The following is an 18,363-nucleotide window of genomic DNA, read 5'->3' as shown; positions in this document are numbered from 1 at the left end:
AACCAAACAATTAAACTTTAATAACATCCTTAAGTACTCTTGAAAAATTAAAATTATTTTTAAAACATTAATTGTGTGCGGGTGGTTTTATTTTGATATTGGTTTTTGGATTGTTTGGGTTAGATGATTTAAAAAATGGGACTTTTATAGGAATTGAATCAGCTGAGAAGGTGGCACTCTGCAAACAGAACTGACTGAAAATGAACGGGACAGAAATCAGTAACTCTGAAAGTTTTATTTGCTATCAAATACATCCCACACACCCAGGCACACACAATCCCCATCCCACTGCTCCATATTGAGATCCCACTTCTCCCAATCTCCTTCCAACTCCATCTCAACTTGACAGCTGTGGAATGGAGTGAGTTTGGCCTGGGATTGAGTTTTTTGAGGAAGGAACAAGCAATCTGAGGTGGAATTGAGCCTTTTTGGGTTAAAATTCAGTTATTTTCAGTGGAATTTGAGTGGTTTTGAGGTGACTGTTCCATCCCTCCGGACTTTTGGAGTAGAGAGAGATGGAGAAGAGAAAAAAATTCAGGCCAAACCAAAAGTAGAAGCAGCCAGGCGTGTTCCCAACATGGATCACAGGGAATGCGAGTGACCAGGGCTGTGCCCAAAGTGCCTCCTCCAGTGGGGGATGGAGCTGCAGCAGCGCACGAAGCTCTTCCCGCACTCGGGGCACTCGCAGGGCTTCCCTTACCGGTGCCTCCGTTGATGTTTGGTCAAGTTAGAGCTCTGTGAGAAGCTCTTCCCACACTGGGGACACTCGTAGGGCCTCTCCCCAGTGTGGATGCGCTGGTGGGTGACGAGGTGGGAGTTGTACTTGAATCCCTTCCCGCAGTCAGGGCAGCGGAAGGGCCTCTCCTCTGTGTGAATCCGATAGTGCAGGAGGAGATTGGAGCTGGTCAGAAACCTCTTCCTGCATTTATCACACTCGTAGGGCCTCTCCCCAGTGTGGATGCGCTGGTGCCTGACGAGGTTGCAGTTGTGCTTGAATCTCTTCCCGCAGTCGGGGCATTGGAAGGGCCTCTCCTCTGTGTGACTCTGATAGTGCTGGAGGAGACTGGAGCTGGTCTGAAACCTCTTCCCGCACTCCCCACACTCATAGGGTCTCTCCCCAGTGTGGGTCCTCTGGTGCACGATCAGGCTGGAGCTCCACCTGAAGCTCTTCCCACACTCCACGCACGTGTGGGGCTTCTCCCCATCATGGAGCTGCTCATGGAGCACTAGCTCCGAGCTCTGGCTCCATCTCCGGCTGCCTTCCCAGCCCAGGCTGCCTCTTTCCCCCTCACATCCCCGCCATCTGCGTTTGCAGCCCCTCCTCGTGCAGCATCTCCGGGCCTTTTCCTCCCCGTTGGCTTCCTGCGCCGTGGAGCCGCTCAAAACGGCCTCTGCCACCAGGTTCTGCCGCAGGCATTTGTCCTCCCTGCTCTCCATGCTCAGCTCCTGCTCTGGGCGAGGAAGGACAAGGACAGCATGGGATTTGCCTCCGTGCCACAGGCAAGGGCATCGAGATCCCCCCAGGGCTGTGCTGAAGCCAGGGGCTGTGCTGGGCTGGGAGATGGAGCAGCACAGAGGGGAAAGGGGCACTGACTTCCTCCTCACCTGCCTCAGTGTCCCGGGGCGTCTCCCTCTTCCTCGCAGCCTCCCAGGGGTTGGCAATGGGAAATCCTGGTTTGGGGAAAACAAGGGATGAGCACGTTTGTAGGAGCATCGGGGGTAGCACGGTCGGGATGGACGGAGACAAGAGATCTCTGGAGCCAGGTCATGGAACTTGCGGTTTATTGCAAAGGGCCTGGGTGCAGGGCCCTGCTTGGAGCTGCCAGGCACAGCTTGGAGCAGGCCTGAGAGAAGAGAGGGGGAGAGAGGATGAGAGGATGAGAGGGTGAGAGAGTAAGAGGGGAAGAGCGTAAGAGAGTAAGGTTCCTGTTACAATACAATAATTCTTCTTCTGTGTAAATATTCTATTTTTCATTAACCAATCCAGTACAAGATACAAATCCTATAACAATTACATACAGCCTATAAAAATCATTACATCACCATACTGTAATAAGTAGCAATATATTTGTTCATTAATTAAATCAATAGCTAAATAATTATACAATGTAAAAGCAATAACTAAATAGCTAAAACCGCTTGATTCTTAAATGTGCAGCCACATATGGTTGCTTGGCTTGCAGGAATCGTATAGTGCTTTGGGAATTCCTTGGTAAAGATATACCTTGTAAGGAAAAGTTCACCCAGAGGTCACAGAGGAAGGCTGTAACAACAATTCCTAAACTCACAAGAATTGCTTAAGCTTGCAGGAATCGTATAGTGTTCTGAAAATTCCACTGTAAAGGTACGCCTTATAAGGAAAAGTTCACTCAGCGGTTAAAGAGGAAGACTTGGAGCCTTCATCCCACAACCACCAGAAGGCAGAAAAAGACCCCCTAGCAACTGAACAAGCAAGCGCAAAAAACAGACCACGTCATCCCTGGACCCGGGAGAAGAAGGCAATAGAAGGTGAACTTTGGGGATAGGAACGGCGCGAGCCTAGAGGAGCGGAGACTCCCAGCCGCCCAGCGCTTAACTTTGCTTGTCCTTGCTTGCAAAATAATAATAATAAAAAAAAAGTATGATCCTTAAATCCAGTGAACTCATTTATCACAATACTGTGTTACATTTTGAACCCTAAAATCTACTCTTTGGAGCGCTTCTGCTGAGCTAGTAGGGTCTGCTCTGACCCTTGGACCTGTCTGCAAACAGAGGGAATTGTTTCATCAGAAGGGGATTACCTTCAGTCGGGCCACACCATTGTTTTCCATTTGTTCAGTATCTAAGGTATCTAAAAGCTTGCTTTCATTCCAATCTTGCTTAGAGTTCCTATATTCTCAAAAGCTTTTGAGAATATAGTAACTATAAGCAAGATTGGAATGAAAGGTCAGACAATAATATTTATAAGGCTTTCCTGTTTCATCTACCCCAACACACGTTGAATTTGAAGGTCTCTCTGCCCAGGTACATCTCTAGTCCGGCCATCTGGGCTCCAGAAAAACCTCCCAAACACCAAGATTCAGCCCTGAAAAAGCCTCCCAGGGGTTCCCCGTCCCTGGTCCCTCCCCTCTGGTGTTCAGGGGTTACCCCCTGTCCCAGCTGCTGCGGTCACGCTTGGATTGGGGGTCCCCCCTTCTCCTGGGTGCCTGCCCTGCCCAGGCTGCTGGCAGTCCCAGCAATCCCAAAAGCTCCCCCCTCTTGGCCCTCCCCATTTCGGGATGCCGGGGCTGTTTGGGCTCCCGGGCTCCCTTCTCCCCTCATTCTCTGCTCTGGGCTGCAGCGGCTCCAAGGAGTCCCCCCTGCCCCTCTCCAGGCTCTTGAGGCTCCCGCCAATGGCGGCACTCCCCCCTCTCTGGCCTCCCCACTTTGGCCTCCTGGGGCACACAGGGCTCTGCTCCTCCAGGCTGCCTCTGCCGGCAGCCGCCACCGCCACCCCCCGATGTCCCCCCGAGGGGCCTTTTCCGCTCAGCCTTGGACTTCTTCATTCTCCAAACATCCCCCCAAAAACCCAACCCAGGGACCCCCCGGGATATCCGGGCCGGGCTCCCCCTCCCCGCTCACCGGAGCCATGGGGGGGGGGGCGATGATCCCACAGGTGGGGGCTGCGAATTCAGGCAGGGCTCGAGACCGCGTGGCTCCCGCAGCTCAGCCTTGATCTGCCCTTGTCCCTCCTCTTCCTCCCGCTCCTCCACTGTCTTATCTCCACCTCCTTCTCCTCCTGCCCTCTAACCCCGCCTCCTTCACTGCTCTTTCTCCTCCCGCTCCTCCTCTTCCATCCCCCCTCCTCCTCCTTCCCCTGTCTTATCCCCACCTCCTTCTCCTCCTCCATCCCGCCCCTTCCATTCCTTCTCCTCCTTTTCCCCCCTTACCCCGCCTCCTCCTCCCCCTCCATCCCTGCCCTTCCCTCCCTCCTCCTCCTCCCCCAGCAGCAGCCACACCCTCGGTGCCCCGTTCCCGCAGCCCTCGAAGCCCGCGGCAGCAGCGGCCATGGAGCCGGGCTAGGTCGGCATGGGCAGCGCGGGGCTCTCGGCTGCTCCCAGCCGCTGCGGGCGGGGGGAACCCGGCCCGGGCCAAAGGAGAGGCAAACTGGGCAAACTGGGGGCTGCACATCCAAACTGGGCCTTGCTGGGGACCCTGCCTGGCCCCTGCCAGCCCTTGGGGCTCCTCTCGGCACATCCGCCAGGGGGGAACGCACACAGGCCTGGGGGATCCCAGCAGTGGCAGCACTGCCAGGGACTGGGCTGCACTGGGATCGTACTGGGAGTGACTGGGGCTGTGCTGGGTTTGTATTGACATCATACTGGGATCATACTGGGAGTGACTGGGACTGTACTGGGTTTGTACTGACATCATACTGGGATCATACTAGGAGTGAGCAGGAGCCTGAGGGGGGCAATTGAGACCATTTTAGCGGCAAATGGGATATACTGGCCGTGACTGGGATGGTGCTAAGCATGCCCGGGAGTAGCTGTGCGCAACTGGGATCATGCTAGGAGCAACTGGGAGGAACTGGGTGCACACTGCGGGTGATTGGAAACTGCTGGACTTATCCTGGGATGAACTGGGACCATTCTGGAGGTCACCGGGATCATACTGGCAGTGAGTGCCACTACACTGAGGCTGACTGGCAGTGGCTGGGAGGAAATTGGATCATACTGGAGAATACTGGGAGTGCCTGGCAACATGCTGAAGGGAGCTGGGGTACACTGGGAGATACAGGGAGTGACTGGAACAAAAGTGTGGGTGAAAGAGAGTGACTGGAACCATGTGGAGCAAAACTGGTTTATTCTGGCAGTAACTGGGAGCACACTGGGGCCATATTTGGATCATACTGGGAGGGAGTGGACTAATACTGGGAGGATCTGAGAGGGACTGGGAGCACACCCTGCACATCATTCCCCAGACTGGGCCTGACTGGGAGCAACTGGGAGCACGCTGGCAGCAAATGGCATCATACTGGGACTGACTGGGCTGATCTAGGAAGCAACTGGAACCACACTGGAGGCAGCTGGGACCATACTGGGAGAGACTGGAAGCAACTGGGATTATACTGGGACCACACTGGGAAGGCTGGTGTGTGACTGGGATCAAACTGGAGCTTACTGGGATCATATTGGGGTTGAAAGGGAGCGACTGGGATCACAGTTTGGGCTACTGGGAGCAGCTGAGGGAAACTGGGATGATGCTGCAAGCAAACTGGAGGAACTGGGAAGGACTGGATGCCTGCTGGAGGCAACTGGGATCTACTGGGCATGACTGGGGGATCATACTGGGATAACTGACACCTTACTGGGTGTGGGATCTCAGCACATCGTTCCCGATGTCCAGAGATGCCAGGAGAACCCTTGGGGGTCTCGAAAACCCTGGAATGTTGCCAAGAGTGCTTGGTGGCTTGATTTTGATCCATCCACAGAAGTAACAAGAGTCTGAGGACAAGAGAATCACTTTAGAGTACAAGGTGTAAAAGAGACACATTTAGAGGGTGAAATACAGACTTTAAGGTTTTTGGTACAGGGGGGTTATGGAGACAAGATGGAGGGATCAGGGCGTGTCTTGTCCTTCTTCTTTCTTCTTCTTGTCCTCCATCTCCTGTGATGATGTTGGCACTTAGAGATTGGTTTCTGGTGAAGGTGCACTTGCCAACATGGGCAAAAAGCATTGGGAAATAAAGGTAAATATTGTATACGTAGGTTTTAGTATAAAAAGACATGACCGCCCCGTGGGTGGTCAGAGAGTGCCTGTGACTGCCTGCAGATCAGACCTCTGTTGGGCAGACAGAAAAATTTTGTAGATAAGAAATAATAAACAACCTGAAGACCGAAAGCTGAAGAGTCCAGACTCGTCCTTTGCATCGCGCCCACCAAAGAACCACTCTACCCGTGTCGGGGCAGAGACAGACAGCCGGACCCGACATTTGGCGTCCCTGGGTGGGCACCCCGTGGGCACCGGCACCGGTGGGCACCCGGCGGCGACCCGGGGAGCAGCTCGGCAGCGACCGGCGATCCAGCAGCATCCAGCAGCCTTCGCTGAGCCACGGTGAGCTCTGCTGTGCACCTCTTGCACAGGGGCAGCCTTGAAGCACCGAGTGAGCAGCTCCCGAGTTGGACTCATTCCCAGGAGAGCCTGATAACTCCTTGGGAAAACAGCCAGAAAGCAGCCAGGAGACTCTGAAAACGCAGCAGCCGCAGAAAACATCGCACTCCACCTCAGCCGAAGAAAGTTCGTAGCAGGACAGCCCGGATCGGAATCGGAAAGGCGCCTCCGGATCCATCTCCTGTGACCTGCAGGCCAGAGACCAGGAGCCTCCGGACTGCTCTGACGACAGGAATTCGGTGAGAAGGTCAAGAATTAAGAACATGGGGGGTACACTTTCCCAGGAACAAATAGAAATTCTGTCCGACCTACAAGGCGTGGCAGACACACACACTAAGGGGATCCCAAAGAAAAAGCTTAGAGAATTATTGCTATGGGTGCGGTGTAATTACCCGTACTCCGAAATAAGGCTGTTATTTGAAGTAGGCTTTTGGCAAGAAGTTAACAGACACCTATATTTTCTAGCCATCAATGAGGATAAAACAGCCTTAAAGTTGCTGTCCTCAGCAAGAATTATGTTAGAGGCGACCTCAACTCAATTTAGGGGGTCAGCCAGGCAACAAGTTGTTGCAGGTCCCAGAGGGGCGGAGGGAGCAGAGCAAGGTTCCAAGCAGAAATTGGCTCTGATCTCAATTAGCCCGGGGGAAAAGGTGCCCGAGAAAAGGGTACAAGGGAAAATGTCATTGCCCTCAGTCCCACCATCCCGAAAACCCAAGGGAACCCTAAAGCACCCTGAAACCACAGAGAATACAGGGATTTCAGACTCCGACTCAGACACTGATGATACCATTCCTCTTCCTGATGAAATAAAGTTTTCTCCCAGCGACATCGAGGAGACAGGCCACCCTTCCGGAGTGTACTGTCCCGATTCGCAGGAATCAGGGGGGGAGGAGGTGGAAAACGTGGCGGAGTCGGGGAGGGGGGTTCAAAGGGAACAAGCGGGGAGGGGGGATGCGCTCTCTCGCGGCAGGCGCGGCGGCGCGGAAGCGGCGGCGGCCGGCGGGGGGGGCGGGGAGGCAATGGGAGACACGGGTTTCCATATGACTCTTGCGAGCGCAACGCCGAAAGCGACAGTCGCCTCTGGAGCGGTGCCAAAGACGCGCGGGTCGAGCAAGGCTCAGGGAATGGCCGGGGAGACCTCTCAAACCGGCGCGGGAGCGTCAGACACGGGCAGCAAGGACGGAGCAGCTGCAGAGCTCCGGAGAGCTGCCGTGAAGGGACGCAGAAGACGCGCGGTGGTGACGTCAGACCCGGAAGTCTGGACCCGGAGATCGGCTCGAATCGCTGCGAGAAAGGGGACACCCGCGGGGAGGGGGCTGCGCGCTTCAGCGGGGGGTGTGGATACAGCGTCAGAGGAGGAGGAGAGAGGGGCAGGAACAGACGATAGGGAGGAGACTTCGGAGGTGGAGCGGGACGGAGACAGTGACGTCAGTACAGGGGAGGCAGGGGGCGTCCCCGAAGGCACGCATGCGCGGGAAGTGCCGGCGGAGCGAGGTCGGGGGCGGGTCCGATCCTCTGTGACGTCTGGGGCGAAAAGAAGGGGCCACACTCGGGGTTCGACATCCCGGGGCTCCACCCCCTCTCCGGTCCCAATGCTAGCCTCAATCCCTATGGTTCAAACCCTTTCCACTCAAAAGAAACGCTCAAGTACTCAACCCTCAATGCCAGCTCAGTCAGTCAGCCGAAACAAAATGTTTGGGAAACATTAGCCCAGGCAGCAAATTTAGAAAGTATCTGCCTGACACATTCGAAACCAGGGAAACCATTCACGGCATGCATGGTTGGGTTGCCAGTGGGCGAATGGCCAATTCCAGGGCATCCTCCAATGGAGATTTCACAGGTCATCAAAGATCCTGTGAATGAATGGTGTGCGTGGACACATCTTTTACCTGTAGCTTCTACTGAACCGCAGGAATTGGAGATTTTTGGGTCCACAACAATGGAGCTATGCATGAAATTTGAAAATTCGAATGTGTCAAGGACAAACAATAGCATTGATGTCACACCAAATCATGAATATTATAGAAATGCATCAGCTTGGTGCAATCACACTGTGACGACAGCCAAAGGATCAATCCAGGTCCCAGTGCAATTGCCACGTGGGTTGTTTTTAATTTGTGGGGACAGAATTTGGCACGGCATTCCTGCAAATGCCAAAGGAGGTCCATGCAGCATTGGGAGGATTTCAATGTTGTCACCAGATTTAAAAGTGTTGAGAGAACAAAAACACAAAGAGAAAAGGTCCTTGCAACATTACAGTGCAGACTGTGATGATGAAGTGTACACCTGGGACAAGGCAAGGAGAATTGCGACAGCAATTTTCTCACCTCAGACAGCGTCGGGGGTGGCCTTGACTCAACTGGACCACATGGGTTGTTGGTTGAGCAAGCATGCTCAATCAGTTTCTCTCGCTTTGAGTGACATGTTGAAAGATGTAAGCAGTGTGAGAGAGGCAACTCTTCAAAATAGGGCAGCAATCGATTATCTATTGCTCGCTCGTGGACATGGATGTGAAGAGTTTGAGGGGATGTGCTGCATGAATCTCTCAGATCATTCGAGATCAATTCATGAAAGCATTCAAAATATAAAAGACAGTATAAAGAAATTGGGCGAAATCACTGGGTCATGGATTGATGATGTGGCGGGATTTTTTGATCTTTCTCCCTTATGGAGAGGGTTTTTAAAAATGGGATTTTATATTTTAATGATACTCTTAGTCCTCATGCTCATTGTCCCATGCATCTTTATGTGTGTGAGACGTGTCATGAGTCAAGTTGCCAAAGAAGTCTTCTTGGTGCAAACAGAAGGGGGAGATGTGGGATCTCAGCACATCGTTCCCGATGTCCAGAGATGCCAGGAGAACCCTTGGGGGGTCTCGAAAACCCTGGAATGTTGCCAAGAGTGCTTGGTGGCTTGATTTTGATCCATCCACAGAAGTAACAAGAGTCTGAGGACAAGAGAATCACTTTAGAGTACAAGGTGTAAAAGAGACACATTTAGAGGGTGAAATACAGACTTTAAGGTTTTTGGTACAGGGGGGTTATGGAGACAAGATGGAGGGATCAGGGCGTGTCTTGTCCTTCTTCTTTCTTCTTCTTGTCCTCCATCTCCTGTGATGATGTTGGCACTTAGAGATTGGTTTCTGGTGAAGGTGCACTTGCCAACATGGGCAAAAAGCATTGGGAAATAAAGGTAAATATTGTATACGTAGGTTTTAGTATAAAAAGACATGACCGCCCCGTGGGTGGTCAGAGAGTGCCTGTGACTGCCTGCAGATCAGACCTCTGTTGGGCAGACAGAAAAATTTTGTAGATAAGAAATAATAAACAACCTGAAGACCGAAAGCTGAAGAGTCCAGACTCGTCCTTTGCATCGCGCCCACCAAAGAACCACTCTACCCGTGTCGGGGCAGAGACAGACAGCCGGACCCGACAACTGGGTCCACTGGAAAACGTGGGCACCCTGTTACCTTTTGGGATCCCCCTGAAATACCTTTCCCCTTACATCAGCCTGTTGCATATTCATAGACCCTCATGCATACCCATAAACTACTTTACATATTCCAGGAATGATTTTACATGTCACACAGCCCCCGTGATGTCACAAAGCCTGGTGATGTCACACAGCCCGCATAATGTCACACAGCCACCTGTGTTGTCACACTGCCCCCATAATGTCACACAGCCCCTGTGATGTCATACAGCCATCTCTGTGATGTCACACTGCCTCGGTGATGTCACATGGCCCCTCTGATGTCACACAATCCCTGTGATGTCACAGTGACAGCTGTGATGTCACACACCCCCCATGATGTCACACAGCCCCTGTGATGTCACATAGCCCCTGTGATGTCACACAGCCCCTCTGATGTCACACAGCCATCTCTGTGATGTCACACTGCCCCCATGAAATCACACTACCCCTGTGATGTCACACGGCCCCTCTGATGTCACACAGTGTAGTGAATCCCATGGAATACCTTGCACTGCTTGATAATAAAGCCAGATAAGAGGCTTTATTAACACAGCCACCTGTGATGTCACACAGCCCCCGTGATGTCACACAGCGCCTGTGATGTCACACAACCACTCTGTTATGTCACACAACCTCCATATGATGTCATTCAGCTACTATGTGATGTCCCACAGCAGATTTGTAATGTCACAGTCACCCTGTGATGTCACAGCCTTCTCTGTGACATCACACAGCTGCTCTGTGACTCTCTGTCACAACCCTAATTGTGATGTCCCAGAGCCGCCTTCTGTGATGTCACAGCTCGCTCTGTGATGTCACAACCCCCTCAGTGCTGTCACACAGCCCACTCTGTGCTGTCCCACAGCCCCTTGCTGCCATCCCAGCTGCTCTGTGGCTCTGGGACACAGCCCCAGAGGTGCTGCTGTGACACAGCCCCCGCGGGGACATCCCACAGCCCCGGCCAGTGCTGAGCCCCTGGGAGCTCTGTCTGTGCCCTGCTCGTGTCCCTGAGGGGCCCTGGCAGTGCCCCAGCCCTGCTGGGCTGTGCACAGGAGCTGCTCCTGGCCAGAGCTGTCTCTCTGCAGCTCTGCTGCCCTTGCCAGGAGCTGCCTCTGGGCCAGGAGCCCGGCCCAGCTCAGCAGCACAGACACAGCACAAGCACTTTAATCACCCTCTGGGCCTCTGCTGCTCTTTGCATCCCACCCAGTCCCTCAGAGTGGGCTTAAAGACTTTTCAAGAGCTCCAAGTGAGATTGAAATACTGAAGTTTCCTGTACTTTAAAGAGATCCCTCTGATGAACAGGGCTGAGAAAGTGTCCCCGGGTTCCAGAGAGAGCAGAACACTGGAGGCTCTGATGGCAGCTGGGGACAAACAAGGCAAAGGTGTCTCTGGTGCTGAGCAAACCTGGATTTGTTTCAGGATTGCAAAGGGCCAAGGCCTGAGCCCCAGGGCCTGGCCAGGCAGATCCTGTCCCTCCCTCCTTGCTCAGGGCTCTTCCCGGGATGGGCACTGGCATGTGGGGATGGGCAATGCCAAGGGCAGGAGCGTGGGGCGGCCCCTGCCAGGCTGCTGAGCAGGGACAAGGAGGCAATGAGGCCCCAGGCCTGCAAGGGTCACTTGTCCCCTCCTGGCTCAGGTCCAGGGCCAGCAGCCATGGCCAAAGTGCTGCCCACGTTGGCTCTGTCAGGGCTGTCTTGCAGCTGCTGCCCATCCCTGTGCCCTGTGCAGCCCAGGCTGTCCCACGGTGTCCCTGCCCTGGCCTCTGTCCCTGCAGGCTCTCGGCATCCCCCGGCTGCCCCACCTGGCTGGGCCCTTCCTTTGCTGACAGCTCTGCCTCCTGCCTGCCCCTGCCTGCCCACACAAAGCCTGGGGCTGCTCCAGGCTCCTGCTGGGGACGTGCTGCACCACAGCCCTGCCCTGACAGGGAAATTCCTTTCTCCTGCAGCCACTCTGGGCCTCCCCAGCTGCCCTTGGCGTTAATTCTTTCTCTCTCTGACTGTTTTCCACTATGTCAAAAGGATCCACCATCCCTGAAATCGCTCTTTAAACATTCTCATGGCTCTGCTCCACTGTCCTCAGTCTCCAAGCCACTGAGCACAGAGCTCCTTTGTCCCTATACAGTGCTCATGTTCCCAAGGCCTCTAAACCCCTCTTTGGGACGTCTCTGGGCCCTCTCCAAGGTGTTTCCAAATGAAAACATTCAGCTCAGAGTCTACGAAAATCACCAGAGGACAGGGCCAGCCTGACCTGTCTGTCCTGGCTACTTTTGTCTGGGAGCAATCCTTGGATATAAAGAATTTGGGAGGCCAAATTCTAATTTTGGCCATGGTCCCTGGACAAGAAGGCTGGTTCTTTTCCATAGGAATGAAGGAACAGAGCCCCGGTGTTTCAGAGACAGATGAGAGGTGACCACCAGAGGCCAAGGCCAGCCAGAGCTGGCAGGTTTTGTTTTGCAAGATGCCCTTGCATAGAGGAGATTATTTTAGGGAGAGTACCCGTTTTGGCAATGGGCATCTGAAAATTCAGACAGCTCTTTTCCATAGGAAGGAAAGCACAGAGCCCCAGTGTGGGAAATCCGTGGAAGAAATGCGGCACTCAATATGAGTGATCAGCAAGTCTCAAACTTTATTGATAGTTCAAACATATTTATATTGGTGTTAATAAGGGTTATACATGTGGCAAATCTGAGCTCATTATTGGTTAGTTACTTATCGGCCACCTACGCCTACTTCTACATTCTTGTGGTTATTCTGCTGAGACTATCCTCATATTTTTGGCAAAAGTTCCTCTCCTCTATCCTGTTGTTGCACCAACGGCACAATGTCCTTGTCAGTGGTTGGACACTGACTGCTGAATCCTAGACCTGTCTCCTTCTAACTTAACCAATGGTATTATGTTGACGTGACCTTTCTCAGCTATCCAACTGTCCACAAAGCTCTCCACACCCCAGTGCTCCAGGAGCTGATGAGAGGCAGCCCTTGACATCCCAAGATCAGCCAGAGCTGTCAGGTGGCCCCTGGGAGGCCAAGCCAGCCAGAGCTGTTCCATGTACCCTGGGTTCCATGGGTCCCACAGTGTCCCAATGGTCCCCAGCTTCCATGAGGCCCTGAGGTGTCATAATGCCCCCTTGGTGACACGAGGCCCTGAAGATTGGACTGGTCTCCATGGTTCCATGGAGCCCCACAGAGCCACAATGGTCTCTGGGTCCATGGAGCCCCTCTGTGTCACCATGGCCCCTTGGCTCCCTGGGCTCCAGTGGTGCCACAATGATCCCCTTGGTTGCATGGGCTCCAGTGGGGCCACAATGATCCCCTTGGTTCCATGGGCTCCAGTGGGGCCACAATGATCCCCTTGGTTGCATGGGCTCCAGTGGGGCCACAATGATCCCCTTGGTTCCATGGGCTCCAGTGGTGCCACAATGATCCCCTTGGCTCCACGGGCTCCAGTGGGGCCACAATGATCCCCTTGGTTCCATGAGGTCCCCACAGTGTCCCAGGGATCTCCATGGGAAGGAAAGAACCCAGCCCCACTGTTGCAGGCGCAGCCACCAGAGGCCCAGGCTGGCCAGCCTTGACGGTACTGGCAGATTTTGCCTGGGAGCAACCCTTGGATATTGAGAATTTCAGAGGTGGAATCCCAATTTCAGACATGGACACTGGAGGAGAAGGATGGTTCTTTTCCATAGGAAGGAAAGCACAGAACACCGGTGGTGTCTCAGGGGCAGATGAAAGGCAGCCATCAGAGGCCTAGGCCAGCCAGACCTCTCTGTCCTGGCAGCTTTTGTCTGAAAGCAACCCTTGGATATCGGGAATTTGGGAAGTGGAACTCCAGTTTCAGCCCTTTCTGCATAGATAAGAAGGACGGTTCTTTTCCATAGGAAGGAAAGCACCCAGCCCCAGTGTTTCAGAGGCAGATGAGGGCCAGCCCTCAGGAAGCCAAGGCCAGCCAGACTTGTCAGTGCTGGCAGCTTTTGTCTGGGAGCTATCCTTGGATATAAGGAATTCCAGAGGCAGTTGCCCAGTTTTGGCCATGAGTGCCTGGTTGAGATGGAGGGTTTTTTCCCACAAGAAATAAAAGCACATGGTCCCAGGGTTTCAAAGGCAGATGAGAGGTGCCCCCAGGTAGGCAAGGGAGCCAGATCTCTCCCGCCTGGCAGATTTCATCTGGGAACAATCTTTGCATGTAAGGGAATTTGGAGAAGGAATCTCAGTTTTGGCCATAGGGCCCTGGAGGAGGATCAGGACAGTTCTCTCCCATAGGAAAGAGAGCCCAGAGCCCCAGTGCTTCAGGGGCAGATGAGGAGCAGCCCTCCACATGCCAAGGTCAGCCAGACCTGTCCAGCAGCCCCCGGGAGGCCAAACCAGCCACACCTGCTCCCTGTGCCATTGGTTCCATGAGGCCCCACAGTGTCCCAATGGTCTCCTTGATTCCAGGAGTCCCTGCAGTGTCACAGTGTTCTCCTTTCTTCTGCAGTGTCACAACGGCCCCTTGGCTTCCCTGAGCCCTTGCAATGTCCCCATGGCCCCTCGGCTCCCTGTGGCCCCGCTGTGTCACAACGGCTCCTTGGTTCCACGGGCCCCACAGCTTCATCCTTGGCCCTTGGTTCCAGAGGGGGCCTGAGTTTCACAATGGTCCCCCTGATTCCGTGAGGCACCAGAGTGTCACAATGGTCTCTTTGCTCCCATGAGGTTCCATAGTGCCACCATGGTGTCCTTGGATCTGCGTTGTCACAAGGGCCCCTTGGTTCCATGAGTTTCTGGACTGTCAGCAATGGTTTCTTTGCTCCAGAGGGGCCTTGATGTGTCACAAGGGCTCCGTGGCTGGGGTTTGTGTCTCACCCACGCTGGAACCCCAGCAGTTGGTAGCCATGTGCGTTTCTTTTTATAGAGCTTCTGTCTTCCTGTCTCTCTGTCTTCTCCTTCTAATGCTCTTGATATGGAACATTTTTTGATACCTCAACAACTGAAGTGATTAAACATTTCCAGGTGCAACAGGCTGAGTTAATGAAGTTACTGCTATGGTGTTTTATGTTGAATTGGATGTTTTTTATTAAATCTTTTTCCAAAGTTTCTTGATTTTCTGTACTTTGCCAGGAAAATTTTGTGTCATTTTGACTTCTTGAGAATATATTGTTGGTGTTTCTCCTGTGCACCAAACTCCAGGAAAGGAACCCTTGGTTACTGCGAGAAACGACTGCTGACTTTCAAAATTTTAAAAGGTTTATTCAACCTTAACAAAAATGACAAGAAAAGGACTAAATAAGGAAGAACAGGCCTGGGAGCTCCCCTCATGGCTGCCTGCCACGTGCCTGGCTCGTCCTCAAGATGGACGCTTCGCCTTTGATACCCCGGGATTGCATCAGCCAACCCTGGCCCCTCCCACAGTCTGTCAGTCAACTCTTCTTTGCTGTTTATTGGTGGAGTCTGCTTTCCTGCAGCTTGATTGGAGGGTCAGGTGCTGTCCTGCCACGCCCCCTCCCCTAGGAACAAGTCTTTGTTCTCGCCTTCTTTCCACCTGTCCTGGATGGCTCAGGCTGTCTGATGGTAACAATGGGGGGAAAGGGATTGTGGGGAGAACAGAGGACATCTAAACAACAGACTGCAATAACATAATCACACATCAATAAAGCTTCTCTTAATATTCACACAGTATCCATCCCATAATTGTGAGAGCCAATTATCTCATTAGCCATCTATAACACAAAGGGAACTAAAATCACCGTTAAAAGGTAAAATTACCCAAAGAGGACTAAAATCCACCCATATGGGCCTAAAATCAGCCAAAGGCATCTAAAATCCACTCTAAAACTGCCCAGTTTATCCTAAAATCACTCAAACAGGCCCAAACCCCACCCAAATGGGCATAAATCATTCAAAGGGATCTAAAATCCACCCTCAAACCCAACAGATTTGGCCTAAAATCCGCAAAGGGGCCTAAGATCCACCCTAAAAGGCTTGAAATCACTGCAAGGGATCTGAAATCCACCCTAAACCTGCCCAGTTTGGCCTAAAATCACCCAAATGGACCTAAATTCTCTGGGACCAAGACCAAACCCAGCAGCAGAACCAGCACCAGCAGCAAGACTGACACTGGAACTGAGATTGGCAGCGCTACAGGACCGGCACCGGGACTAGGACTGAGACCCAGACCAGAACCTGCACCAGAACTGGCACTGGGACCAAGACTGGGACCAAGCCTGACACTGGGACCAGCACCAGGAGCGCTTTGGAACTGGGACTGGCACCGGCAGCGCTCCAGGACTGGGATCAGGACCGAGACTGGAACCCGGCACCCGCACCGGGACTGCTCTGGGACCGGGACCAGGACCGAGACCGGGAGCCCTCCAGGACTGAGACTGAGACCGTCACCGGAACCAGCACCGAGAGTGGCAGCACTCTGGGACTGGGACTGAGACTGAGATTGGCACTGGGAGCACTCCAGGACCAAGACCAGCACCAGTAGCAGCACTGGGTCCAGAACCGCTCTGGGACCAAGACTGAGACCAGCACTGAAACCAGCACCAGCACCGGCACCGAGAATGGCACCGCTCTGGGACCAAGACTGGGACTGAGACTGGGACTGGCACTGCTACGGTACCAAGACTGGGACTGGGACCGGCACCGCTCTGGGATTGAGATCAATGCTAGGACTGGAATCAGCACCAGGAGTGCTCTGGGACTGAGACAGAGACCGAGGGTGGCACTGGGACCGCCATCAGTGCCAGGATTACTCTGGGACCAGCACCAGGATCAGAAATGGGACTGGAAATGGGATTGGCACTGGGATCCCTCCTGGACCTCTGCGTTCATTCCGGGGAGCTTTGGCTGTGCCCCCGGGCAGGATGGGGAGGGACCCCTGGGCAGGGCGGGACCCCCTCGGTTCACATTGATCCGGTGCAGCCATCCCGGTCCATATGGTCCAGTTTGTATGATCCCAGTCTCGGCTTCTAACCCCCATGGTCCCAGCCTATGAAATGCCAGTCCACGTGATCCCTGTCTGTACAGTCCCAGCCCATACAATCCCAGTCCACATGACCCCAGTCTGTATGGTCCCACATGTCACACACTCCAAGGACCTGGAATTCCAGTTCCCAGCCAGGAAAAGATGTTCCTGCCCTTGAAGGCAAAGCTCTTAAATGGGGCCAAAAGCCAAGTGGATCAAGATCTTACAGTGACATTTCACTGCCAGCCTTCAGAACTTCATCCAAGGTTGTTGTAGCTCCTGCACTGGGAATTAAATCAGGGCAGGGTCTTTGGTGGCAGCTGCCCTGGCTCAAGGGAGACACTGAGAGAGAAACAGAGCAGGCAAAGAGAGGCAGGAGAGAAAGGAGGACACAAACACAATCAGCTGAGAAGGTGGCACTCTGCAAACAGAACTGCAATGGACTAAAAATGAATGGGACAGAAATCACTAACTCTGAAAGTTTTATTTGCTATCAAATACATCCCACCCACCCAGCCCCACACAATCCCCATCCCACCGCTCCAAACTGGGATCCCACTTCTCCCAATCTCCTTCCAACCCTATCTCACTCTGGCGGCTGTGGAATGGAGGGAGTCTGGCGTGGGACTGAGTTTTTTAGGGTGGGAACAAGGCATTTTGATGTGGGATTGAGCCTGTATGAATTAAAATTCAGTTGTTTTCAGTGGGATTCAGTTGTTTTGAGGTGACCCTCTTGGCTTTTGGAGTGCAAAGAGATGGAGAACACTGCGCATAATCCCCCCCCAGACCACACGAATCCTCCAGAATATTTTCCCCAAACCATCAATTTCCCTTTAAAAAACTCTGAAATTGTGGGACTTTAGACATCTTTGATCAATTTTTTTCTTTTAACACTGTTTTGGCTGTTTTTAAGGGATGAAGATGAATCAGAAAAAAACTTAATGCCAAACCAAAAAGGACAAGCAGCCAGGTGTGTTCCCAACATGGATCACAGGGAATGTGAGTGACCAGGACAGTGCCCAAAGTGCCTCCTCCAGTGGGGGATGGAGCTGCAGCAGCGCACGAAGCTCTTCCCGCACTCGGGGCACTCGCAGGGCTTCCCTTACCGGTGCCTCCGTTGGTGTCGGGTCAAGTTAGAGCTGCTGGAGAAGCTCTTCCCACACTGGGGACACTCGTAGGGCCTCTCCCCAGTGTGGATGCGCCGGTGGGTGATGAGGTGGGAGTTGTGCTTGAATCTCTTCCCGCAGTCGGGGCATTGGAAGGGCCTCTCCTCTCTGTGAATCTGATAGTGCAGGAGGAGACTGGAGCTGGTCTGAAACCTCTTCCTGCATTTATCACACTCGTAGGGCCTCTCCCCAGTGTGGACCTTTTGATGATGGGTCAGGTGGGAACTCTGCCTGAAGCTCTTCCCACACCCCCCACAATCGTAGGGCTTTGCCCCAGTGTGGATCCTCTGGTGCCTGATCAGCTTGGAGTTCCACCTGAGGCTCTTCCCACACTCCAAGCACGTGTGGGGCTTCTCCCCATCATGGAGCTGCTCATGGAGCACCAGCTCCGAGCTCTGGCTCCATCTCCGGCCGCCTTCCCGGCCCAGGCTGGCTCTTTCCCCCTCACATCCCCGCCATCTGCGTTTGCAGCCCCTCCTTGTGTGGCATCTCCGGGGCTTTTCCTCCCCGTTGACTTCCTGCGCCGTGGAGCCACTCAAAACGGCCTCTGCCACCAGGTTCTGCTGTGGGCATTTGTCCTCCCTGCTCTCCATGCTCAGCTCCTGCTCTGGGGGAGGAAGGACAAGGACAGCATGGGATTTGCCTCCGT

At 53.5% G+C, this 18,363-nt stretch overlaps 1 protein-coding gene and 1 pseudogene across 2 annotated transcripts in view; both read right to left on the bottom strand.

The window, feature by feature from the left end:
* Nucleotides 1-216: 216 nt before the first annotated feature.
* On the bottom strand, nt 217-3,735 carry LOC143691881 (uncharacterized). Its single transcript, XM_077191279.1, has 2 exons — nt 3,601-3,735; nt 217-1,671 (listed from the first exon to the last, which is right to left on the bottom strand). Exons 1-2 carry the CDS (start codon nt 3,607-3,609, stop codon nt 697-699), a joined length of 984 nt encoding a protein of 327 aa, XP_077047394.1. The 5' UTR covers nt 3,610-3,735; the 3' UTR covers nt 217-696.
* An 8,474-nt stretch (nt 3,736-12,209) lies between these two features.
* Nucleotides 12,210-18,363, bottom strand: part of LOC129132349 (uncharacterized) — a 97,887-nt pseudogene continuing 91,733 nt past the window's right edge. The window contains exon 11 of the transcript XR_013185492.1: nt 12,210-18,316. The product of XR_013185492.1 is annotated as an uncharacterized LOC129132349 (transcript). The remainder of the gene's footprint in view (nt 18,317-18,363) is intronic.

Source organism: Agelaius phoeniceus, chromosome 28 (genome assembly GCF_051311805.1).
Source record: "Agelaius phoeniceus isolate bAgePho1 chromosome 28, bAgePho1.hap1, whole genome shotgun sequence".
NCBI lineage: Eukaryota > Metazoa > Chordata > Aves > Passeriformes > Icteridae > Agelaius > Agelaius phoeniceus.
This window is presented reverse-complemented; position numbering and strand designations above follow the sequence as displayed.